This window comes from Ranitomeya variabilis, chromosome 3 (genome assembly GCF_051348905.1).
Source record: "Ranitomeya variabilis isolate aRanVar5 chromosome 3, aRanVar5.hap1, whole genome shotgun sequence".
Lineage (NCBI taxonomy): Eukaryota > Metazoa > Chordata > Amphibia > Anura > Dendrobatidae > Ranitomeya > Ranitomeya variabilis.
Window position 1 is genome coordinate 710,199,595 of NC_135234.1, and position 24,077 is coordinate 710,223,671.

Sequence of the window (24,077 nt, forward strand, 5' to 3'; positions counted from 1 at the left end):
AAGTACAGAGATATCTTGGATGAAAACCTCTTCCAGAGTGCTCTGGATCTCAGACTTGGCCGAAGGTTCACCTTCCAACAATGACCCTAAGCACACAGCTAAAATAACAAAGGAGTGGCTTCAAAACAACTCTGTGACCATTCCTGACAGGCCCAGCCAGTGCCCTGACCTAAACCCAATTGAGCATCTCTGGAGAGATCTGAAAATGGCTGTACACCAACGTTCACCATCCGACCTGACTGAACTGGAGAGGATATGCAAGGAAGAATGGCAGAGGATCCCCAAATCCAGGTATGAAAAAGTTGTTGCATCATTTCCAAGATGACTCATGGTTGTACTAGCTCAAAAGGTGCTTCTACAATACTGACCAAAGAGTCTGAATACTTATGACCGTGTGATATTTCAGTTTTTCTTTTTTAATAAATATGCAAAAATGTCCACATTTCTGTTTTTTTCAGTCAAGATGGGGTGCAGAGTGTACATTAATGAGAAAATAATGAACTTTTTTGAATTTACCAAATGTCTGCAATTAAACAAAAAGTGAAAAATGTAAAGGGGTCTGAATACTTTCCGTACCCACTGCATAATGTTTACTCTACTAAAACACAGTAACAATCTGCGCTAATTACCACAAAAGCACTTGCTGGAGCCCACCAACAGACTCCAATCTCTATTAGGAGGTAAAATGCTGTACTGAAAAGGAAAAAAATGTACGCATTACGTTTTTTATATGGACCATCCAAATTTCATAGGAGCATATGACTTTACACTGACCTCAAGTCTGATTCTGCTGATTTACTGTAAATCACTTTAAATGAAGGTGATGTCGGGTTTAAAGGGAACCTGACAGCTGATGCATGCTGACCAATCCACAGGCAGCAGAAATCAGACGTTGGCTGCATGACTTCAGCCATATATGTTTAAGTCAGCAAAAGAGTGCACACTGTCTAACCTGGCCTACAGTGTAAGGTGGAAGCTTTTCCCAGTATATATCATATCGTTGTGATAGACTGCCACTCACAAGACAGAGAACAAAAAGTGTGTTATGTACAGTATGTCTCCAACAGGCAGATATGCATCTGTATATCATTTGTTTAACTGGACTTTCCTGTACAGAAGGCTACTGCATGGGAAATTATACTATGTGGGTATACCTTTCTTTTCAATGGGTCGCTATGGTTGACTGTTGATCAGCTATCCAGTCTGACTGGTCATTTTTGGGCACATACCACCTGAGTGACAGTGGCCATAATTGCTGTGTGTACTTAGCTTTAAGGCATCCATACACATTAGACTAATTTTGGCTGAACCCTGCCAATATCGATGTGTTCGGTCGAGAATATAATGTGATGGGAGTGACAATCTATTGATATTTGGGAGAGATGTTCGATCGCACACATCCGATTTTGACCTGCCGATCACATTGTTCTCTTGGCGATGATCCGCTGGCCGATATGTCAGCCGGCTGTTTTCATATAGAGAACAGAGGAGCGCTCGGCCGATCAAGCACACCTGTGTATGAAAAAGGCAGCTGAGATGGCTGTCGGATGAACCATCGGCTGAAGCACCATTTCGTCGACATCCATTTAATGTGTATGGTACGCAAAAGTCTGCTTGAGTTTCCTTTTGTTGCTGAGATTCCCTTTGCTGGTGGTGTGTCTACATTGTTCACAATTGGTGCTATCTTGGTTATGAAGCCATCAGCAGCCAAAGTTGGAGCCAATGGCCCGATTTATCTACGCTTTTACTCCAGAATTTTGACATTAAAAAAAATGATGAAAAGTGGCACATTTTTGGCACAACGCAAGGATCATGCCATTTTCATCCTGCTCCAACAAAATGGATGGAACTGGGGCAGGATGGGGTCGTGGTCACCCCAACTCAACCTAATGACTTAGGTGTTCTTTACGCCACAAATCTGACTTCAGCACGCTCCCTCATCAAGACCGACGTGAAAATCACTTCTCCTGAGTCAGGGCCAATGTTTTTCTGAAGGAAAAGGGCCTTTCCTTCGTAAGGGATAATTTGACCATGAGTTGTCCCATATCCATTTTGGGTGTCATCTTACAGCCTTAATTACGGTATATTTTCTTCCCAAGCTAACAGTAGGTATTAAAAAGGACCTTTAGAGCATTTCTTGTCCTTTGGGTGCCTAACTGTTCAGGTTTTCGAAAACCAAAACCTTTTGAATGAGTAGTTAATAATAGGGTTACTCTTCTTTGCCAGTCTTCTGTTTTTACCTCCTTAGCAGGATTTGTGCTTATTTTTTTTCCTCTCTGGTTTATATTCCAGTGTGAGAAAAGTGGCCCTGACATTTTATTATATCTGCCCGGGCTGAAGTAAATAGAATGCAGTTTGATGGCTGCCCCCCTGTAAAGCGGCGACTGCAGCAATGCAGGAAAATCCACGCTCTTTTAGAAAGATACTTTTGGAAATTGTTACTGGCTTAAGTGATTAACGTGTGCGCATAACAGAACTGGACTTAAGCCTGCAGAATCCTCCACCTAGCTGTGAATTTATATTTCCGTCACTCGGAATGTAAAATGATATTTTCTATAAACCTACATTTCAGCGCTGATTTGTGTGCCGGTAATAAAATGTTTGTTTTATTCATAAGGGAATTTATTGATATTAAAAAAGAAAAATACGGTAACAAGACAACCAGTCAACCGGCAAACAGCAGTTCAGGTATCGGCTTTGGCGCTCACGTTAGAACACGTTTATTGCAGTCGAAGGGATTTTTTCTTTTAATACTGGGTAAATGATAAAAATTTAGGCTGCAGATGACACTATAAGAAGCTTATGGGCTCAGAATATTCATCCTATAGCAACAGGTATACAGTGAAAGAAGATTTGTCATCCTACTTGGCAGCATAGTGCAGTTACTGCTCTGTACTTCTAGTAGCCAAAACACAAAAATGTGCCATTGAAAGAATACAATGGACACATAATTTGTACCTTTCCCCATCCGTCAGGGTGGAGGATAGTGGGCTGCTTTGTATAGAGAAGGGAGGGGAAATGCTCTCCTCATTAATACTCTGGATTCATAACTTTGTGTCCATTTAATTCTTAGTGATTCCACTAGCCAAATGGCACATCATCATTTTGAGCCGTTTTGGCTACTAGGCATAAATACGATAATCTGCATGAGCCTTTGGGCTGCCCTTTAAATTTGTAGGCTTTTTTTGCCCAGGAAAGGTATGTCTGATAGAAAAGGTTAGATTCCCTTCAAAAATAATGTATTCTTGTTGTGGCTAAAGTGACTGCTGTCTTGTACCCTATATGACTGCAAACTTGTGAATCCTCAGATGCAATTTTTCGGGGTTGGCACAGCGAGCGGCGGGCATGTGTCCACAAATATGAGATTTGCATACATGGAATCACATGCCGACTAGACGTGCGTGGCCTCTCTAAATCTAAGTGCATTGAGTGAGGCCGGACACTTCTAGTCGTAATGTGTCTGTAGGTATGCAAATTGCATATTTGCAGTCACATGACCGTATGCTCCCAACACCTGCATTGGAGAATCCACATGGCATGCAGAGCGCTCAAGGTAAGGATTTACAAGTGTGTAGTCACACAGGCTTCAGATCAGAGGTCATTCTAAGCCCGGACAAACCCTTTAATTTTCTAAGTATATCCTATATGGTAGACATACAGCTGAAATTGAATATATTCAATGTTTGTACATATTTTGGGGCGCACCATGTACTGCTGCACTTTTTGATATCAGTCTGCTGGGATCCTTTTCTTTTCGAAAGTACCTCTCTTGAAAACTAGATTCACTACCATAGAAGTCTGGCAGCGGTTCTATCCTTTGAAAATATATGAACGCTTGACTGTGTATAGAGGGAGTTGGGAAAGGTAGCTCCCTGGGCAATGAACGTTCGGCGGACCGCTATGTCATGTGTATGGCAAGCTGAAGAGCGGGAGGTCATCTCGGGTGGATTGCTCAGACAGGATGTGATTGCTATCTCTGCAGGAGCCTTGTATTACAGGCTCTCTTCTATGGCCCAATTTTAAGTACAAGACACTCCTGAAACAGTGGAAAATAAGTAATAGCAATAAAATTAATCACAGCAAGTAACAAATATATTTTTATGGCCAAGTTGGAAAGTGTTGTCTTTTAGAGGGAATCTGTTATTAAATTGATTGACAGATCTCTCCCGATGTACAAACATGGGAGATACCTTTCAATGAACTGGATCGGGGGCAGGGAGAAGACGGACGGTGACACCTTTGGACTATTCAGGCCTCTCCGTATGGTCATCGGGTGGATCCAAATTATGTTTTCTCTGAAATAGCGCAGCACTTCAGATTATAGTATATCTTTCTGCAATTACGCAGACAGGCTCTGTTTCATGGTATTTATGGTTCAGGCAACAAGAATCTAAAATGTAGCCGAGATGCAGTTTTGTGAAATTTCACCCTCCTTTTTCTCTTCATGTTTTACTTGCTGCCCCCTCTAATTATTTCTTCATTGCACTTCAAAGGGGATCAGCTGATTTTTACCACCTACCAAACCAATTACATGTGTGCATAGGTTATAAGACGACAAGTGAATCCTTACATCAAAAATGCTACTCTGTTTCAGGGAAATCTATTTTAAAGTGATGTGCAAAATAAAACTGGAAGTGCTCTGGGTGGGATGGAGCACTTCCACTTCCTCAGCTCCGTTCTCAGCCTAACTCCACCCTCCACTCGGTGATTGACGTGCTGTAGCCATACTAACTAGTTGACTATGACCTAGTAGAGGGCCAGGTTAGGCTGATAAAGGAGCTTTGAACTGAAGGAGTGGAAATACTCTCTTCTACCTGGAGCACTTTCAGCCTCATTTGCATATCACTTCTAAAGTGGATTTTTCTGTAAAGGGTCAGCGCTTTTGCATCATACAGGCGTTCTTATAACCTAATCACATGTAAGGAATTTGAGGATGAATAAGGGAGGTGGCTGTATGAGCTGACCGTTTCCCTTTAACATTTTGCAGCTTTTTCCCCCCAATATTTCCTTCAGTCTCTTTCATACTCTCTAACCTCTTACGATATGTTTTTTTTCTTTTTCACCAATTGTCTACAAATAGGGAAGACATTGCTGATTTGGAAGAGGCAAAGAAATTATTGAGAGAAGCTGTAGTCCTTCCTATGTGGATGCCAGATTTTTTCAAAGGGATTCGAAGACCATGGAAGGTAAGAACAAATAAATAAAACCCATTTCTGGTTTATTTTCCCTAGAGAATTTGTAGCAAATCTCTTCTTACCTGGAGATGGGTCACTTCACTGAATTCCAAAATTTTTAGCATAAAGATCTTGAGTTTTTTTTCTGGAATACAGAGATTTTCAGGTGTCTTCCTTTCTTCCTCTGATCTCCTAGAACAGTCATCTTTCTTAATTCTATGATTAGTTTCATTCTTCAGATGTCGAGATGTTGTGGAAATGATTCCATAAATGAGCTAATGGTATAATCATATCACTTTGTTTCTCATAGCAATTATCAGGAAAAAAAAGTGACTTAAAAATCATTAAATACCGTTTAGGGCACTTAAATCGCTCTAGTTACGGTAAGTATAACTGAAATTATAATTTGTTTTTATGCTTTCCTTTCTTAGGGTGTTTTAATGGTCGGACCACCTGGTACGGGTAAGACCATGCTGGCTAAAGCTGTAGCGACAGAATGTGGAACAACGTTTTTCAATGTTTCCTCATCAACCTTAACATCTAAATATAGGGGAGAGTCTGAAAAGTTGGTGCGCTTGTTATTTGAAATGGTAAGGATTCTTTTTTTAGGTTATGTCTTAATGTGTTAATGGTATAGTAATGTTAAAATAGAGTTATCAATTTTTTTCCTGAATGGAATCGCTGGGTTTAGAGTAAAAACAGACTATGAAAAGCACATGGGTAATGAGGTCTCGGGACCACTCTGGTGGGTCAGACCCAGGTGATACTACAAGCAATGTTCATAAGCCGGCCAAGGACAGACCTGGAAGATATCCGAAGCAGTGTACAGGAACGGACCAGAGTTGGAACCCGGAGATATCGGGAATCACAACATCCAAAATATATCTGGAGCACAGCATCCAGGACCACGCCAAGGATGTAACCAGGAAATATCTGGAACAGCATCCAGGAATACAGGGTGGGCCATTTATATGGATACACGGAAATAAAATGGGAATGGTTGGTGATATCAACTTCCTGTTTGTGGCACACTAGTATATGGAAGGGGAGAAACTTTTCAAGATGGGTGGGTGACCATGGTGGTCATTTTGAAGTCGGCCATTTTGGATCCAACTTTATTTTTTCCAATGGGAAGAGGGTCATGTGACACATCAAACTTATTGAGAATTTCACAAGAAAAACAATGGTGTGCTTGGTTTTAACGTAACTATATTATTTCATGAGTTATTTACAAGTTTATGACCACTTATAAAATGTGTTCAAAGTGCTGCCCATTGTGGTGGATTGTCAATGCAACCCTCTTCTCCCACACTTGACACACTGATAGCAACACCGCAGAGGAAATGCTATCACAGGCTTCCAGTATCCGTTATTTCAGATGCTGCACATCTCGTATCTTCACAGCAAAGACAATTGCCTTCAGATGACCCAAAGATAAAAGACTAAGTGGGTCAGATCGGGAGACCTTGGTGGCCATTCAACTGGCCCACAACGACCAATCCACTTTCCAGGAAACGGTTCATGTAGGAATGCTCGGATCTGACACCCATAATGTGGTGGTGCACCACAGACTTGAAATGAACTAGTAGGAACAAAAAACAGTGGCCAAAAAAAGACCTTGGACAGAATTTGAAGGTTCCAGGCAAGGCCTAAAGGTACCTTCACATTAAGCGACGCTGCAGCGATAGCGACAACGATGCCGATCGCTGCAGCGTCGCTGTTTGATCGCTGGAGAGCTGTCACACAGACCGATCTCCAGCGACCAACGATGCCGAGGTCCCCGGGTAACCAGGGTAAACATCGGGTTACTAAGCGCAGGGCCGCGCTTAGTAACCCGATGTTTACCCTGGTTACCAGCGTAAAATGTAAAAAAAAACAAACCGTACATACTTACATTCGCGTCCCCCGGCGTCCGCTTCCTGCACTGACTGAGCGCTGGCCCTAACAGCAGAGCGGTGACGTCACCGCTGTGCTGTGCTTTCACTTTCACTTTACGGCGCTCAGTCAGTGTGGGAAGCGGACGCCGGGGGACGCGAAGGTGAGTATGTACTGTTTGTTTTTTTTACATTTTACGCCGGTAACCAGGGTAAACATCGGGTAACTAAGCGCGGCTCTGCGCTTAGTAACCCGATGCTTACCCTGGTTACCAGTGTAAAACATCGCTGGCATCGTTGCTTTTGGTGTCAAACACGACGATACACGCCGGTCTGACGACCAAATAAAGTTCTGGACTTTGTTCAACGACCAGCGATATCACAGCAGGATCCTGATCGCTGCTGCGTGTCAAACACAACGATATCGCTAGCCAGGACGCTGCAACGTCACGGATCGCTAGCGATATCGTTTAGTGTGAAGGTACCTTTAGGCTAAACTGGTGAGGCACCAGGAGCAATGACCATAAGAGGTGCTAGAAGCAGGTTTTTGGGGGCTGCATCTTTAAGGCCGATAGATGTTAGACTTGGACTTTAGGGCCTGATTCATTAATGTGTTTTAGCCACACTTTAAAACACTACAAAAAGTCACACCATTTTTGCACAATGAAAAGTTGCTCAAAAATGTTGCAACTTTTGCAGTCTCCCACCCAGTCTCCCTCCTACCGTATTTAGCCATACTGTGGTTTTGCTGTATAAAGCAGAAGTGATCAGGCGATTGCAGGTTCAAGTCCCATAAGGGAACCAATCAATATAGTAAAAAAAATAAATGAAATAATAAAAAAAAAAATCTGCAAAAAACATAAACATTGAAATGGCCACCCTTTAAAAATGAAGATAATAAAAAATGCACATGTAGTATTGATGAATACATAATTGTACAATCTATTAAAATATAAAAATAATTAACCTCATGGACAAGCACCATAGACAGAAAAAAAGCCAAAATTGCATTTTGTTTAGATTTTTTTCGTCACTGTAATACCACAAAAAATGTTGTAAGAAGTTGATCAAGAATCATGTCTACTCAAAATGGTATCAATAAAAAAAGTTGTCTTTCTCTACAAAAAATAAGCCCTCACACAGCTTCATCGACTAAAAAATGAAAGCGTTACGGGTCTCGGAAAATAGTGATGCAATGAAAAAATAAAAATAAAAAATTGGACAACTTTGTTATCGCCACAATTGTACTGATGAGCAAAATCATATTGCCAGGTCATTTTTACCACACCGGGCATGCTGTAAAAAGAGTTCCCAAAAAACAATGTCCGAATTTGTGGGTTTTGCGGGTAATCTCACACACTTGTAATTTTTCCAAGTTTCCAGTAAAATGAAAGGTGTCATTGAAATATACAACTCATTCTGCAGAAAAATAAGCCCTCGTATGTCTGTGTGGACAGAAAAATAACAAAGTTGTGACCCTTGGAAGAAGTGGAGGAAAAACTGAAACCGCAAACATTGCAGAGTGCATCTTATTCCTACTCGTTAGGATGACCGCGTACAACATCAGTCCTAATTAATCAGGACCTTAGTGTTACGTTTTTGAATAAACCAGGAACACACATACTGTGAAACAAACATCAGAAAAACAAAAACTATTTTAATAATTCACACTTTTTATTTTTGGCATAATCAGTAAGAAACAAAAACATATCTAAGGGACTTCATTAAAATCCTGGCAAAAACAGTATTATACACAACCTGAGGGAACCTACATGTCACCATGATTGGAAAAACAGCAAGTTAAGTAGCTCTGTATTGTTCACTCTGCTAGGCAAAATCCAATATGCTATTTTTGCCTCTAGTGTGCTTTTTATTTCCTTTTTGGTTATCCATTTCCAGTAGTGTACCTGGTGTAGACGGCACTTCTCCGAGTGTAAATCACTGGAGAAAGCTCTGGCGTTAAGTGCACAGGGAGCGCTGGGATGTATGAGCAGAGGATGTGTACAGAATAATGATTTGCAAAATTGTGATTTGTGTTCGCTTCATACTATATCTGGACATAGACTGTAATAATAATTCTTGCAGATGTTAAGCCGATCTTGTCTTGCTGTGACATTACGAACACTGATCTACTAATGTGCCCTAATCATTTTCCAAAATAAAGAATTGGTGTTTTAGAAGCCCAAATGGAAAGCTCACTTCCTAAGTGCTGCTCTCCTGAACGTTTTCTCAAGTCTAAAAGGTGTGAGAGTGAAAACCGTCTGTATAAAACACACTTAAGACTTCTATAGATGTAAAAGGACTTGGTCAATTAATGTGTGTAATAATTTTTCTTAAAGAATTCCATGGTAGAAATTATTTCTCTTGTTTCAATTGTATCTGCACATTTTTTTGTTTGTTTGAAAGGTTAAATCTTGATCTCAAAAGTCATTTGTCTCTTTTGGTATTGTAAAATACTTTTTGTTTTGGTGCACTGCATATTAAAGAAGCGCTCCCATTAAAGTTTTTATTAATTCAGTGTGTGTTAGTGTATTGATATTCCCACCTACCGCCGTTTTTTCCTTATCCAGCGCCGTTCTTCTCCTCTTCTCAGTAACGTCACCGCTCTACAGACTCCTCCAGGTAACTCTGCGCTCTGCGTTACCCTGTAGTGACTTTTATACAGTAAGTCTATGGAGCGTCAGAACGAGGCCCTTTAGGTTTCGATGGTAAAAGAGACTTCCGGCTCACACACAGAGCGAGCCAGCTAGCCGTAATTGTGGTGACATCACTGAGAAGCGGAGCAGAATGGCGCTGGACACCGGAGGGAGCAGCCGTAGGTGTGCATATTAATTCACTCACACTAAATTACTTGCACGTACACACACATTTAATGAACTTAATGGGAGGGCTTCTTTAAGGACTTGGAGGTAGATCCCCCACTTAGGACTTTCCTCTGTAAGCCAAAGCAGAGATTTGGATAGCTCCTACATGGCCGATCCATGCTTTACACGGCTAGCTAGTCATTTCAAATTGTAAGGCTGATCTAAATTTCATCTCAGGATTTCAAGAGCTGGACTTGACTCGATCAGCTAATGTTCGGGGTGTCTCTTTAGAGAGTTTGTCCTCTTATAATTTGAAAATTTGTCTTTCCTTATATTTGTGATTAATCGGTTTTCTGAGATATAATTAGTCCTTTTATTTGTACATTGCACCGTGTCCCACTTAAAATATGGTATTTTCTATAACACTTTTATATCCTTCTGATTCTAATTTTTCTTTTTGTAATTGCTGTTTTCATAGGCAAGATTTTATGCTCCTACCACCATTTTTATTGATGAAATTGACTCAATTTGTAGTCGTAGAGGAACTTCAGATGAACATGAAGCTAGCCGAAGGGTCAAGTCAGAGCTGCTGATACAAATGGATGGTATGATTTGACTTATGTTTAGCGTTTATGGAGGATTCCATTACCCCCCAGTATACTTGTCATTGTCAGAGATAATCACATACACTTGTCAGTATATGTGATTACCAAGCATTATTTCATACATTGTCAGAGGCCTCTGAATCCTGCACTTCTTACTGAAACTTTCGAATGTCTACAAATTTTACTCTGCCCTACAGTATGGGGTTTGGATTGTGAGACTTAACGGGCAGCTGCCCCGTACTGTTCTAGGATTTTCCTGAACAGTTTCACTACCGTCTACCTGACCGTGCAGGGAACTGTAGCTAGCCTAGGTCACTTGATTTAAAATTCCTTTATTATCAGGATCGATGGAGGTTTCAGAGGTCATCCTCCCACGCTATCACTTTACAACAGAGGGTAAAGAGCCTTTTTTCTGAGCAATTTGGTTATTTATAACCTAATTCTGTATGGCCTGCATATGATCAATTTAAAAATGATCCTGCTGTAGCGCAATTGATTCTAATTGCAATAAGTTTTGTAAAGAACATGATCGCAGCAGTAAATTGTTCCAAAGTTCAAACTGCATGTCTTTTCAAAGTGGGAAATTCATCACTGCTCTCTTTACATTTATAGAACTCAAACAGTGGGAGGTCTGTAATAAACATCACATAGGAGACACAGAGACTGCTGTGTATACATCACATAGGAGACACTGGGACTGGTGTGTGTGTGTGTATATATGTGTGTATGCATATATATCACATAGGAGACAACGAGATTGTTGTATCTATACATCACATAGTAGACACCGAGACTGTTGTGTGTGTGTATATACATGATATAGGATTCCCTGAGTCTACTGTATACACATCACATAAGACACTTGGGCTGGTGCATATTCATTATACAGGAGACACAGAGACAGTAGCAGATACATCACATAGGAGACACAGGATCTGGTGCACATACATCACATGAGAGACACTGGATCTGGTGCAAATACATTACATAGGGGACACTGGGGCAGGTGTCTTCATCAGAGGGACGGATTCACGGAGCATGCTAACTTTTCCCACAAAGAGGTAATCCTTCATTGCACGCTCTGCAGTGTTCAGTGGTGAGCTGTGTGTGTGTTTTTGTGCATGCGCACAGTGTGAGGAAGAATTAAAGGACCAGTGGAAGGCAAAACGGGGCAGGCTTGATTGATGCTGCTTAGGCCTCTTTCACACTTCCGTCGGTACGGGTCAGTCGCAATGCGTCGGACCGATGTACCGACGGACGTTGTGAAAGTTTTGCACAACATGGGCAGCGGATGCAGTTTTTCGAAGCATCCGCTGCCCATTCTGCAGTCTGGAGAGGAGGGGGCGGAGTTTCGGCCACGCATGCGCGGTCCAAAATGGAGGACGCGACGGACAAAAAACGTTCACTTGAACGTTTTTTTGTGCCGATGGTCCGCCAAAACACGACGGATCCGTCGCACGACGGACGCGACGTGTGGCCATCCGTCGCGATCCGTTGCTAATACAAGTCTATGGGCAATAAACGCATCCTGCGAACACATTTGCAGGATCCATTTTTTGCCCACAACGACGGATGCCAAACGACGGAAGTGTGAAAGAGACCTTACAGCTCAGCTCTGCAGTTTAGCCTGACACTGAATGAATAGACTAATCTTATCATTTGATTGAGAAATATAATGAGAAATTGCAGCTTTATTTTTAATACTGGAGGCCTAAAATAAGTTACGATAACAATAGTAAATACTATATCCTACATATAGATAACACTGTATGGATCATCCCTATCACTCCCTTGTCTCCAGGGGAGGGGGCTTCACACCATCTCTTTCCGGAGATTATAATAAACTGATATTTCTTTATCAGCTGACACTTATTTCCAAAAGAAGATGCCCTCTGTACTGTCTGCGCAGGATCAGACTACACTGGGCTTATTTGTTGTCTGTTACCATGGAGATGCATAGTCTCTTTGTGAGTCGTAAAACACTTGGACATTTTTATTCATGATTTTTAAACGAAATGTGCTGGAGACTTTAAAAAGAGAGTACAATTTTAGTTGTGAGCATGTGCATAGAATGTACTATAATGAAAGTAGAAAAAAAGTACATAAGATGTTCTGTTTAAAATAGACAGGTTGTGAATATTATGACTTTTTTGGCCCTAAAGAATTTAGACATCTGTGTAACTTGTTGAAGGCCTCTCATTGTGATGGCTTTGAATTAAACGAGTTGTCCAGACTGAGAAGGAACATCTACAGCAACACTATGTGACTGCTGACTACCGATTTGCGACAGTGTGAAATACGCATACTGTCACGATTCCCCTGTATGCTCCATTCGAGTTGCTGGTCACATGACCACATGTATGTTATTTGCTTCTTCTATTGAGATAAGTCAAATTAGACTAATCGGCACCTGACCGCAGGTAAGGAAATGGCAAACGTGGTCACGAGTCCGCAGACTCTCACAGAGGATTCAGAGGAATCACAGTGTCACGATTTGGCAGACTTGAGTGCAGAGTTTGCTACTTAGACCTGACCATCAATTTAATGAGATTGTTTCGAGAGTTTATGATATTAGCTGCTGAAAATTGTATGACAAAAAACCAAACTCGCCCGATAAATTCCCTTTCCACTCTAGGGCTGATGCTCTGTGTTCCCAGCCAGTCTTTATTTTTCTGGCACAATGAGGTGCCGTTGCACCATGTGGTAATTAAACCAATCCCTGGCTGTAGCAGCAATGACGGCATGCACAGCACCATTCATGCCAGTGTTGACTCCTGCCGCCTCCTGCCATGTTGGCATCTTTATCCATGAAAATGAACATAGCCCAGATAGCACCAACAGAATATCACTGGAGTCTAGAAGGATTCATAACCTTTCCTGCAGGTAGTCTATTTTTTTTTTCTTTACGTTTTGTGCAACCAGAGTAGTCCACTACATTATTATATTAAAAAATGGGCCCATGGAGAGGTCAAAGCAAGAAAAAAAATACAGATACCTACTGTACCCTGGCTGTGTATCACACTGCTGCCAGTGTCCTCCTCAAACTCTGTTGCTCATTATTCCGACTTGGACGCAACGTCACCACTTCAGTCCATCAGTGGCCATTAATATGGTCATATGACGACCCCACCAGAAGAGGAAGTGAAAAGACCAACTGGAGGACATAGGCAGTGGTGTGGAAGATTGATGGCAATACAATAGGTGAACATCTGTTGTTTTTTTTGTTTTAAGACCACCCAAGACTTATTTTATATAAAATAATGTGTAGAAGACAACCCCTTTAATGTAGCCATGACTAATAATTTTTATGAAAAAGCATTGGGAAAGGAGTTAAAGGGCTTTCTTTTCCCCTTTTCACAATTCTTATTCATTAGTTGTAAATGGAAATAACAAGTACCAGGATAGTCATAGTTTGGTTAGGATTATCAGGCCCAAGATGTAATACAGGCCAACTCTCCTGGTACATCCGGAAAGCTTGCGGAATAAATAAAGACCTCCTGAAAAAGTCTGCACATTTTCTAGACCATGCCACAACTCCCCAAAACCTTGGGAGACTAGCAATTCCATAAGTGTTCTTTGGGGCATAGGCTCAAAAAGGGGGTTGGTAATGGCAAAAACCATTTACATTTCTGATGACCTGCTCGAAAGGTGAATATTTTTTTTTATATTATTATTATTATTATTATTGTTGTTGTTATTATTATTTTATTATATTACATCCCATTGTGGCCCAGGGGTCACCCATCTCTTATCCCAAAGTAGGGCGGTATCACCCTGAGGCTAGTCCCACTGCATTATTTCCTCCCTTTTCCGTTCTTAACCATAGTTCTGATATGCTCTTGGATTTGTTTTTAGCAATTTTCCGATGCTTTTGGGAAGGAAAGCAACTATATTGGTTTATTTAAAAGAGCGCCTACATTATTAGTGAATATCGCAATAGAATTTGGCTTATTCTACTGAACTAAAGTGCTTAGATGTAGTTCTGCTTTTTTGTGCTGTTGATCTCGATATAAAAGAACTTTCGGAGTGTTTCCTTTAATAACTTTTCATCCCCTTTAGTCTGAGAGCAGCAGAGACAGTTACATAAATAACCTGTCTCCCTCGGCTGAGCAATGTACAACAGTAGTTATTTTATGTAAAGCCCTCCAGCATCAGACTTCAAAACCACCGTGCACAGATGCCATTTGAGAAATTGCCTGGGACAGTCTGTTTTATGAATATCTACTTGGATGAACTAGCAGAGCGGTGCGGGGAAAGCAGAGCTCCTATGATTGATGACAAGTGGTCTCAAAATTCTAAAAAGTCTACAGAACGGTGTGGCTTTAATAAAGATCATGGTTTCCCCATTGTCAACACTCTTTGTCAGTTCAATGCTGCTAACTTCATAATCCATGTTTTAATATTGCAGGTGTTGGAGGCGCCCTAGAAAATGACGATCCCTCAAAAATGGTTATGGTTCTGGCTGCGACCAATTTCCCATGGGACATTGATGAGGCTTTACGGAGAAGATTAGAGAAGAGGATTTACATTCCATTACCTACAGGTATTGAGATACCTGATACAAGCAGGTGCCATTGTCCAAAAAGGTGACCAAATCCAAAAATGCACATGGATTGTAAAAGAAATATCTCTATGCACTGCATATATCCATATATTTGTATACCTTTAAAATGGATTCCAGTTTTTATCTAGTGCAAAATCAGAAAAGTGGGAAAACTGCATCAACCTACTTCCAGTCTGATGAGATGAAATCACATTACCGTATATGATTTTTACATAAATAATTTGCATTTTATTGCATGAAATAAGTCTTTAATACAATGGAGAAACAGAATATAATATTTGGTACTGAAAACTTTGTTTGCAATCAGAGGTCAGATGTTTTCTGTAGTTCTTGACCAAGTTTGCACACTTGCAGCAGAGATTTTGACCTTCTCCTCCATTCAGATCTTCTCCAGATCTTTCACTTTTCGGGGCTGTCGATGGGCAACATTGTGTTTCATCTCCCTCCAAAGATTTTCTATTGGGTTCAGCTCTGAACCCAATATGGTGCAGTCATCCTTTCCCCTTTGCAGAAAAGCTCCTCCAAGGTATGATGATTCCCCCACCATGCGTCATGGTTGGGACGGTGTTCTTGGGGTTGTACTCGGCCTTCTTCTTCCTCCAAACACCACTAGTGGAGTTGATACCAAAAAGTTCTATTTTGGTCCTGTCTGACCACACAACCTTCTCCCATGCTTTCTCTGGATCATCCTGATGTCATTGGCGAACTTCAAATGGGTCTGGACATGTGCTGGCGTGAGCAGGGGGACCTTACGTTTCCTGCAGGATTTTAATCCATGACATCATAGTGTGTTATTAACGGTAGTATTTGAGACTGTAATCCTAGCTTTCTTCAGGTCATTGACCACGTTCTCCCTTGTAGTTCTGGGCTGACCTTTCTCAGAATCATCCTTACCCCATGAGTTGAGATCTTGCATGGAGCCCCTGACCTAGGAAGATTGACAGTTAATCGTATGCTTCTTCCATTTTTGTAATACATTGCCTTACAAAAGTATTCGACCCCCTTGAACTTTTCAACCTTTTCCCACATACCATGCTTCAAACATAAAGATACCAAATGTAGATTTTTGGTGAAGAATCCACAACAAGTGGAACACAATTGTGAGGTTGAACAAAATTTATTGCTTATTTTAAATTTTTGTGGAAATTAAAAAACTGAAAAGTGGGACGTGCAATATTATTCGGCCCCTTTACCTTAATACATTGTTGCGCCACCTTTTGCTGCGATTACATCTGCATGTCGCTTGGGGTTTGTCTCTATCAGTTTTGTACATCGAGAGACTGAAATTCTTGCCCATTGTTCCTTGGCAAACAGCTCGAGCTCAGTGAGGTTTGATGGAGATCGTTTGTGAACAGCAGTTTTCAGCTCTTTCCACAGTTTCTCGATTGGATTGAGGTCTGGACTTTGACTTGGCCATTCTAACACCTGGATGTGTTTATTTGTGAACCATTCCATTGTAGATTTTGCTTTATGTTTGGGATCATTGTCTTGTTGGAAGACAAATCTCCGTCCCAGTCTCGGGTCTTATGCAGACTCCAACAGGTTTTCTTCAAGAATGGTCCTGTATTTGGCTCCATGCATCTTCCCGTCAATTTTAGCCATCTTCTCTGTCCCTGCTGAAGAAAAGCAGGCAAAAACCATGATGCTGCCACCACCATATTTGACAGTGGAGATGGTGTGTTCAGGGTGATGAGCTGTGTTGCCTTTACGCCAAACATATAGTTTGGCATTGTTGCCAAAAAGTTCGATTTTTGATTTCATCTGACCAGAGCACCTTCTTCCACATGTTTGGTGTGTCTCCCAGGTGGCTTGTTGCAAACTTTAAACAACACTTTTTATGGATATCTTTGAGAAATGGTTTTCTTCTTGCCACTCTCCCATAAAGGCCAGATTTGTGCAGTGTACGACTGATTGTTGTCCTATGGACAGACTGTCCCACCTCAGCTGTAGATCTCTGCAGTTCATCCAGAGTGATCATGGGCCTCTTGGCTGCATCTCTGATCAGTCTTCTCCTTGTTTGAGATGAAAGTTTAGAGGAACGGCTGGGTCTTGGTAGATTTGCAGTGGTATAATTCTCCTTCCATTTCAATATGATCGCTTGCACAGTGCTCCTTGGGATATTTAAAGTTTTGGAAATAATTTTGTATCCAAATCCGGCTTTAAACTTCTCCACAACAGTATCACGGGCCTTCCTGTTGTGTTCCTTGGTCTTCATGATGCTCTATGTGCTTCAAACAGAACCCTGAGACTATCACAGAGCAGGTGCATTTATACAGAGACTTGATTACACACAGGTGGATTATATTTAACATTGGATCATTCAGAGATCCACAATGAACTTCTGGAGTGAGTTTGCTGCACTGAAAGTAAAGGGGCCGAATAATATTGCACGCCCCACTTTTCAGTTTTTGAATTTCCACAGAAATTTAAAATACGGTAACCAATAAATTTCATTCAACTTCACAATTGTGTTCCACTTGTTGTTGATTCTTCACCAAAAATTTAGATTTGGTATCTTTATGTTTGAAGCATGATATGTGGGAAAAGGTTGAAAAGTTCAAGGGGCCGAATACTTTAGCAAGACACTGTAATTGTGCCAATTTTTATCTACGCTAATCTAATACAAGTTGGATATCGCCACAATTGAATCTGAAGCATCATATTGTCAGGCCATTTTTATTGCACAGTAAGTATCTGAAAAACAAAAACAAAAATGAAAAAGTCAGAATTTCTGAATTTTTTTCCACCATTTCACTGCACTTGGATTTTTCTGCACATTTTTCAGTACATTATATGGTAAAGTTAATGTTATTGAAAATTACAACTGCTCCTGCAAAAAAAGGAAAAACACAAAAACAAACAAGCCATTTGGTTATGTTGATAGGAAATTAAACTGGTTATGGCTCATGGAAGAAAGAAAAAGGAAAAATCACCCGGGTGTTAAGAGGTTAAAGTACCTTACTGCTCACGTCTGGCAATAATTTTACAGTTTGGATCTCTAAAGATGCCGCAATACCAAATATTATAATAGACCAAATAAAGGAAGACAGTTGGCAATACCAAGAGACGTTTTTTAGAGAACTTAGAGCCCGATGCATCATTGCATTTCTGCCATTTTTTTGGGAGTGATTTTGTGATTTACGACAAATGTTTCAAACAATTTGCACCTTTTTTCAAGTTGTCTTTCATTATCCAGTTAGTTTTCTGGGGTGGCTCTTCCAACTGATACAGATTAATGAAATATTACTTGCTTTTAAAAAAAACTCGCAAAATTTGGTGCATTTTGAAAAATGTGTAACTTTTATGCTAAATGGTTACAAAAACGGTTAAACAAGAAAAAAAGGAATTGTGTGCTTTGCACAAAATTCATCAATCACACGTGCCATTTTGACGAGTTTAATGCAAAAACCAGTCACCGAAAACCACAAGTAAAAAAAAAAAATGCAAATAATAAATGGAGCCCTTAGTGTCTTATCCCCTGTCACAGGTCTGTGTTCTTCCTCAGACTGAGAATTTCTCTGCTTCACTAGCACCAAATTAATTACTTGTGTCACCGTTGCCAGACACTGCGTGATGATATTTGTTTAATTCTTCATTGCCTTTAAACAGGGAGTTCAGCAGTGCCGAATACAAGAAACGTCTTTATCCAGAATTACAATTCTACACTAACTCTGACCGTTCTCGACACTTACAGATTTTTCCTAAAGTTTTCAGATTAGGTTGTTCTGGTCCCACCACTGCATCTTCTGCGTGATGGATTCTACAGAGTATTGCTGTTTAGCTCTTCAGTTCAATGTGGTTGATGTCGGCTGCAGATTAATGTGATATATGACATAGGCCAGCACTGCAGGCAAACCGATCCACGGTAATAGATTTCTGTTCTGTTTGGATATTTGTAAAATTTGTATTTAAAGCTAGCTGCCGGCCAGACAACAGGGGAGGCTATCAACCCAGCCTGTGTCCTGGACAATTGATGCTCTTTTTTTTTGGTTCTATAGAAGTCTGCATTGTGAACTTTTTTTTATATACATGCTATGAAAAAGCTAAATCCCTCATCTTTATAGAATCCAGAAGCAATGTGAAGGCCTAGAAATCCTATTAATAAATGCATTAATAAACCGTTACTGGATAATATGGAAAAAAATGCATTACCCAACCACCAATCCACCTTCTTAAAAATACTCTGTGAATTGTATGTATAATAATAATAATAATTTTATTTCTATAGCGCCAACATATTCCGCAGCTTTACATTTTCGAAGGGACTTGTACAGACAATAAAAGACGTGACAGCATAACAATAATCACATAAATCAACATATTTATGTGCAGCCAATCAGTGTTCGCTTTATCAAGAGCTGCACCGCTCTCCATGCTTGTGCAACACAGGGAAGAGCGGTGACCTAAAAAGTCATCGGGCGCAACAGCGCTCTGTTATTTATAAAGAGTGAGCCGCAGTCTGCAGCAGGCGAGCGTGTCGTCAGTGATGAGCGCATTGCTCTCCAGGGTTTTCTAACTCTGGGAGGAGCCGTGAGAAGTAGTGACATACATACTGGAAGGAGTCGCGATGTACTGTGGATCTGAGTTTTAATTAAAGGGAACCTGTCACCCCCCCCCCCCCCCCCTAGGCGTTTGTAACTAAAAGAGCCACCTTGTGCAGCACTAATGCTGCATTCTGTCAAGGTGGCTCTTTTAGTTCTTGTCCCTGCCAACGCTGAAATAATCGTTTATATAATTTGTGCCTCATACCTCGAATTTGACAGGGGAGGCAGGTCTTTCCCCCCCTTACACAGACGCACCACTGCCGTCAGTTACTTCCTCATGTCTCCCTGGCGCCGCCTCCTCAGCGTTTTCCAGGCAGATGCGCTGTAATCTTTGTTTTTGGGCATGCGCAGTTAGCGCTTCCCGTCCACTAACGTCACATGATGTCTTTCTTATTGCGCCTGCGTGGACGCGTGGCCCGAAATCCTGCCCCGCATTCTCTTCTGATTTATTCACACTGCGGGGCTGGTAATATTCGCCATGCGCAGTAGTTCTCTGCGGCTCTCCCTCATCTCACTCCGCCTCTTTCCTACTGTGCAGCATCATAGGAATCGTCAGATATCGTCAGATTCCTATGTTGCTACACAGTAGGAAAGAGGCAGAGGGAGATAAGGGAGAGCCGCAGATAAGTACTGCGCATGCCCAAGATTCCCAGCCCCGCAGTGTAAATAAATCAGAAGAGACTGCGGGGCGGGATCTCGGGACGCACGTCCACGCAATAAGAAAGACATCAAGTGATGTCAGTGGACGGGCAGCGCTAACTGCGCATGCCCAAGGCCTAAGACCACAGCGCAGGCGCCGGGAAAACGCTGAGGAGGCGGCGCCCATGAGGAAATAACTGACGGCTGTGGTGCGTCTGTGTAAGGGGGGGAAAGGCCTGCCCCCGTGTTAAATTCGAGGTATGAGGGACAAATTATATAAACGATTATTTCAGCATTAGCAGGGACACAAACTAAAAGAGCCACCTTGACAGAATGCAACATTAGTGCTGCACAAGGTGGCTCTTTTAGTTACAAACGCCTGACGGGGTGACAGGTTCCCTTTAAATGATGCTGCCTCATCAGGGAGGACTAGAACTCTAGTGTAACCTATTGGAATTAAGAGTCCTAAAAGTCAAATATCGACCCTTTAATGAGCCTTGTCATATGCCTTAAGACATTCTTGTAGGATTGCTACTTCCAATAGATGGCGCTAGAGTTCAAGTCCTCTTCCTCTCTGAAGATACAATTTGCATATTTAATTTCCCAGAGGAGCATTGCATGGCCTGTAAGTCTCTTTACACTGGCATGCTACTTTCCACAATGATAGACAAATTATACTGTGACCTCCTGCTGTGTTAGAGACCGAGATCTGCATCTTTCACTGGGCTCTGATCGGTTCACTCCTGCAGACATCATACTGTGTAGTGTGCGCTAATGCAAGGCAATAGTAAACGGGATGTCGCTTACGAGAGATTTACAGTGGGGGGAAATAATTATTTGATCCCTTGCTGATTTTGTAAGTTTGCCCACTGACAAAGACAAGAACAGTCTATAATTTTAAGGGTAGGTTAATTTTAACATTGAGAGATAGAATATCAAAAACTAAATCCAGAAAATCACATTGTATAAATTTATATACAGGGTGGGCCATTTATATGGATACACCTAAATAAAATGGGAATGGTTGGTGATATCAAGTTCCTGTTTGTGGCACATTAGTATATGGAAGAGGGAAAACTTTTCAAGATGGGTGGTGACCATGGCGGCCATTTTGAAGTTGGCCATTTTGGATCTAACTTTATTTTTTCCAATGGGAAGAGGATCATGTGACACATCAAATTTATTGAGAATTTCACAAGAAAAACAATGGTGTGCTTGGTTTTAACGTAACTTTATTGTTTCATGAGTTATTTACCAGTTTATGACCACTTATAAAATGTGTTCAAAGTGCTGCCCATTGTGTTGGATTGTCAATGCAACCCTCTTCTCCCACTCTTGACACACTGATAGCAACACCGCAGAAGAAATGCTAGCACAGGCTTCCAGTATCCGTTGTTTCAGATGCTGCACATCATTGCCTTCAGATGACCCCAAAGATAAAGGTCTAAGGGGGTCAGATCGGGAGACCTTAGTGGCCATTCAACTGGCCCATGACGACCAATCCACTTTCCAGGAAACTGTTCATGTAGGAATGCTCGGACCTGACACCCATAATGTGATGGTGCACCATCTTGCTGGAAAAACTCAAGGAACGAGCCATCTTCAGTTCATCTTCAGCCATTGATGTTTCTTCATTAGTTACAGTTTTCTTGCATCCACATTTTTTGCAAATTCAACACAGAACCTGTTTCACAAAATTTGGCAAGCAGTTTGCTAACCTTAGCATGGGAGATGGGTGGACTCGTAGGGTGTCTTGCATTGAAATCTGCTACAATGACCCGGGTACTGCGTTCACCAGACATTAACACAATTTCTATCCGTTCCTCACATGTTAACGTCTGCGACATGTCAATGGCTGTAAACAAAGAGAAACCTGTAAATAACTCATGAAAGAATAAAGTTGCGTTAAAACCAAGCACACCATTGTTTTTCTTGTGAAATTCTCAATAAGTTTGATGTGTCACATGACCCTCGTCCCATTGAAAAATAAAATTGGATCCAAAATGGCCAACTTCAAAATGGCCGCCATGGTCACCACCCATCTTGAAAAGTTTTTCCCCTCCCATATACTAATGTGCCACAAACAGGAAGTTTATATCCCCAACCATTCCCATTTTATTTAGGTGTATCCATATAAATGGCCCACCCTGTATATATTTTTTACATTGACTACTTTGATTGCCTCCTTTTTAGACAAGTATGTATACTCCTTATTATAATTCTCAGGGGTGGCACAGGAATACTTTTCGGGATATGGGAAGAGCAGTATTATTCTCAGCTGTACTGTTTTCTTTGAGTATCGATGTCATTTCAGTTCATTTGTACATTGCTATCTCTACAGAGTTATAAAGGAAAAAGTGACTCTCAAACCTCAAGGATTATTGTTTAAGTATTTTTCCAGGCGGAATACTTCAGCCGTAATCCTTGTTGTTTGAGATTTGCTTTTACTTTCCCTGTAGAGGTTGTGTTCTTGTTTTGCACAGCAATACACAAATGAACTCCGTTGATATCATTACTCATAGAAAAAGCCCAGCGAGGAACAATCTCCTTCACCATTTTATTTCTGTTCAGTATTTTCAATATACATGAATTTACAGGCGCTACTGGAAATGCTGGACTTGTCCTTCCTCTTTAAAGAAAAAACATAATAATTATTGGACAATATTACTCTGATCTAAACCAATCCAGCTGTGCACCATGGTTATTCTGGGAGACTATTGTAATAGAAGTCTGTGTTGAAGAATAACCATTATTTTTGAAGAATAACCATTATTTTAATTTTAATTTCATAAATCAATTATACCCATGTAAACAAGAAACCTTGTAATATATCTTATCAGAGAAATCTGCTTTTTTTTCTCCTCCTGGACTGATCATTTACTCTCAGAATTCTCAATTCTGGTGTAAAATCTGTCTTCAGTGAGTACAGATTATTAATTACTGAGATGGGAGATGCCAGTTACTAGTGATAAGTTTCTGTGTGAACCTCAGGGGAGGGAGCTCTGCCTCTAGCTCCTCCTCCCATATATATTATGTATAATAGAGATAGGAAGATGTAGAGATAGATATATATAGATAGAGAGAGCTAGAGATAGATACAGATAACATATAATTTGGTTATTCTGTGATTACTTTAGGAATATGAGTACACCCTGCCCTTGGGAGTTGGCTATATAATGTATAAAGTACCGTTACTTGGATGGAAGAGTCTATTTTCATAACTAGGCATCCATTTGTCTTGGGCTACTTTCACACATCAGGTTTTCAGTGTCAGGCTAAATCCGGCTAATTTTCAAAAAACCGGATCAGGCGAATGTTGCCGCCGGATCAGGTTTTTTTCCCATAGACTTGTATTAGTGCCGGATTGCACCGGATGACATTGCGTTTCGTCTGGTTTTCGCCAGATCCCGAAAATCTGCCGCTTCCGGTTTCTTGAAAAAACGTCCATTGCAACGTTTTTTGTCTGCGGCGTAAAAGCCTGAAGCGCTGGAGCCAGCGCTTCCGGCTGTTTGTTAGAATGGAGGCCTATGGAGCCGGAAGGTGCCGGATCTGGAAAAAGGCGGATCCAGCGGCCTGATCCGGTGTTTTAAACTGAGCATGCTCCAAATTTTTTTTTATCCAATAATCTAGATAGGCTAGCCGGATCCGTCAAAAAAACGGATCCGTCGCATCAGTTTTTCACAATCTGCGCCGGATCCAGTTTTTCCAACATTCGCCGGATTTAGCCTGACACTGAAAACCTGATGTGTGAAAGTGGCCTTATAAACGCTGATTGGTAGAAATTATTTCATAGCCTTCTGATTGGTTGAAAAATTATTATTTTTACTCTGGCACTAAAAGGATTTCCTGCATTCCTATGTTTTTTATCGTAGG

At 41.0% G+C, this 24,077-nt stretch overlaps 1 protein-coding gene across 6 annotated transcripts in view; it reads left to right on the top strand.

Annotated features, from left to right (window-relative positions):
* Positions 1-24,077, top strand: part of KATNAL1 (katanin catalytic subunit A1 like 1) — a 136,749-nt gene that overhangs the window by 98,572 nt on the left and 14,100 nt on the right. For 5 of the 6 annotated variants that reach the window (XM_077298272.1, XM_077298271.1, XM_077298273.1 and 2 more), the window contains 4 exons: positions 5,081-5,186; positions 5,606-5,764; positions 10,331-10,457; positions 14,866-15,000. In XM_077298272.1, coding sequence (XP_077154387.1) covers positions 5,081-5,186; positions 5,606-5,764; positions 10,331-10,457; positions 14,866-15,000 — 527 coding nt within the window. Of the gene's footprint in view, positions 1-5,080; positions 5,187-5,605; positions 5,765-10,330; positions 10,458-14,865; positions 15,001-18,728; positions 18,887-24,077 lie in introns of all 6 variants that reach the window. The other variant, XR_013224070.1, reaches the window with a different exon arrangement.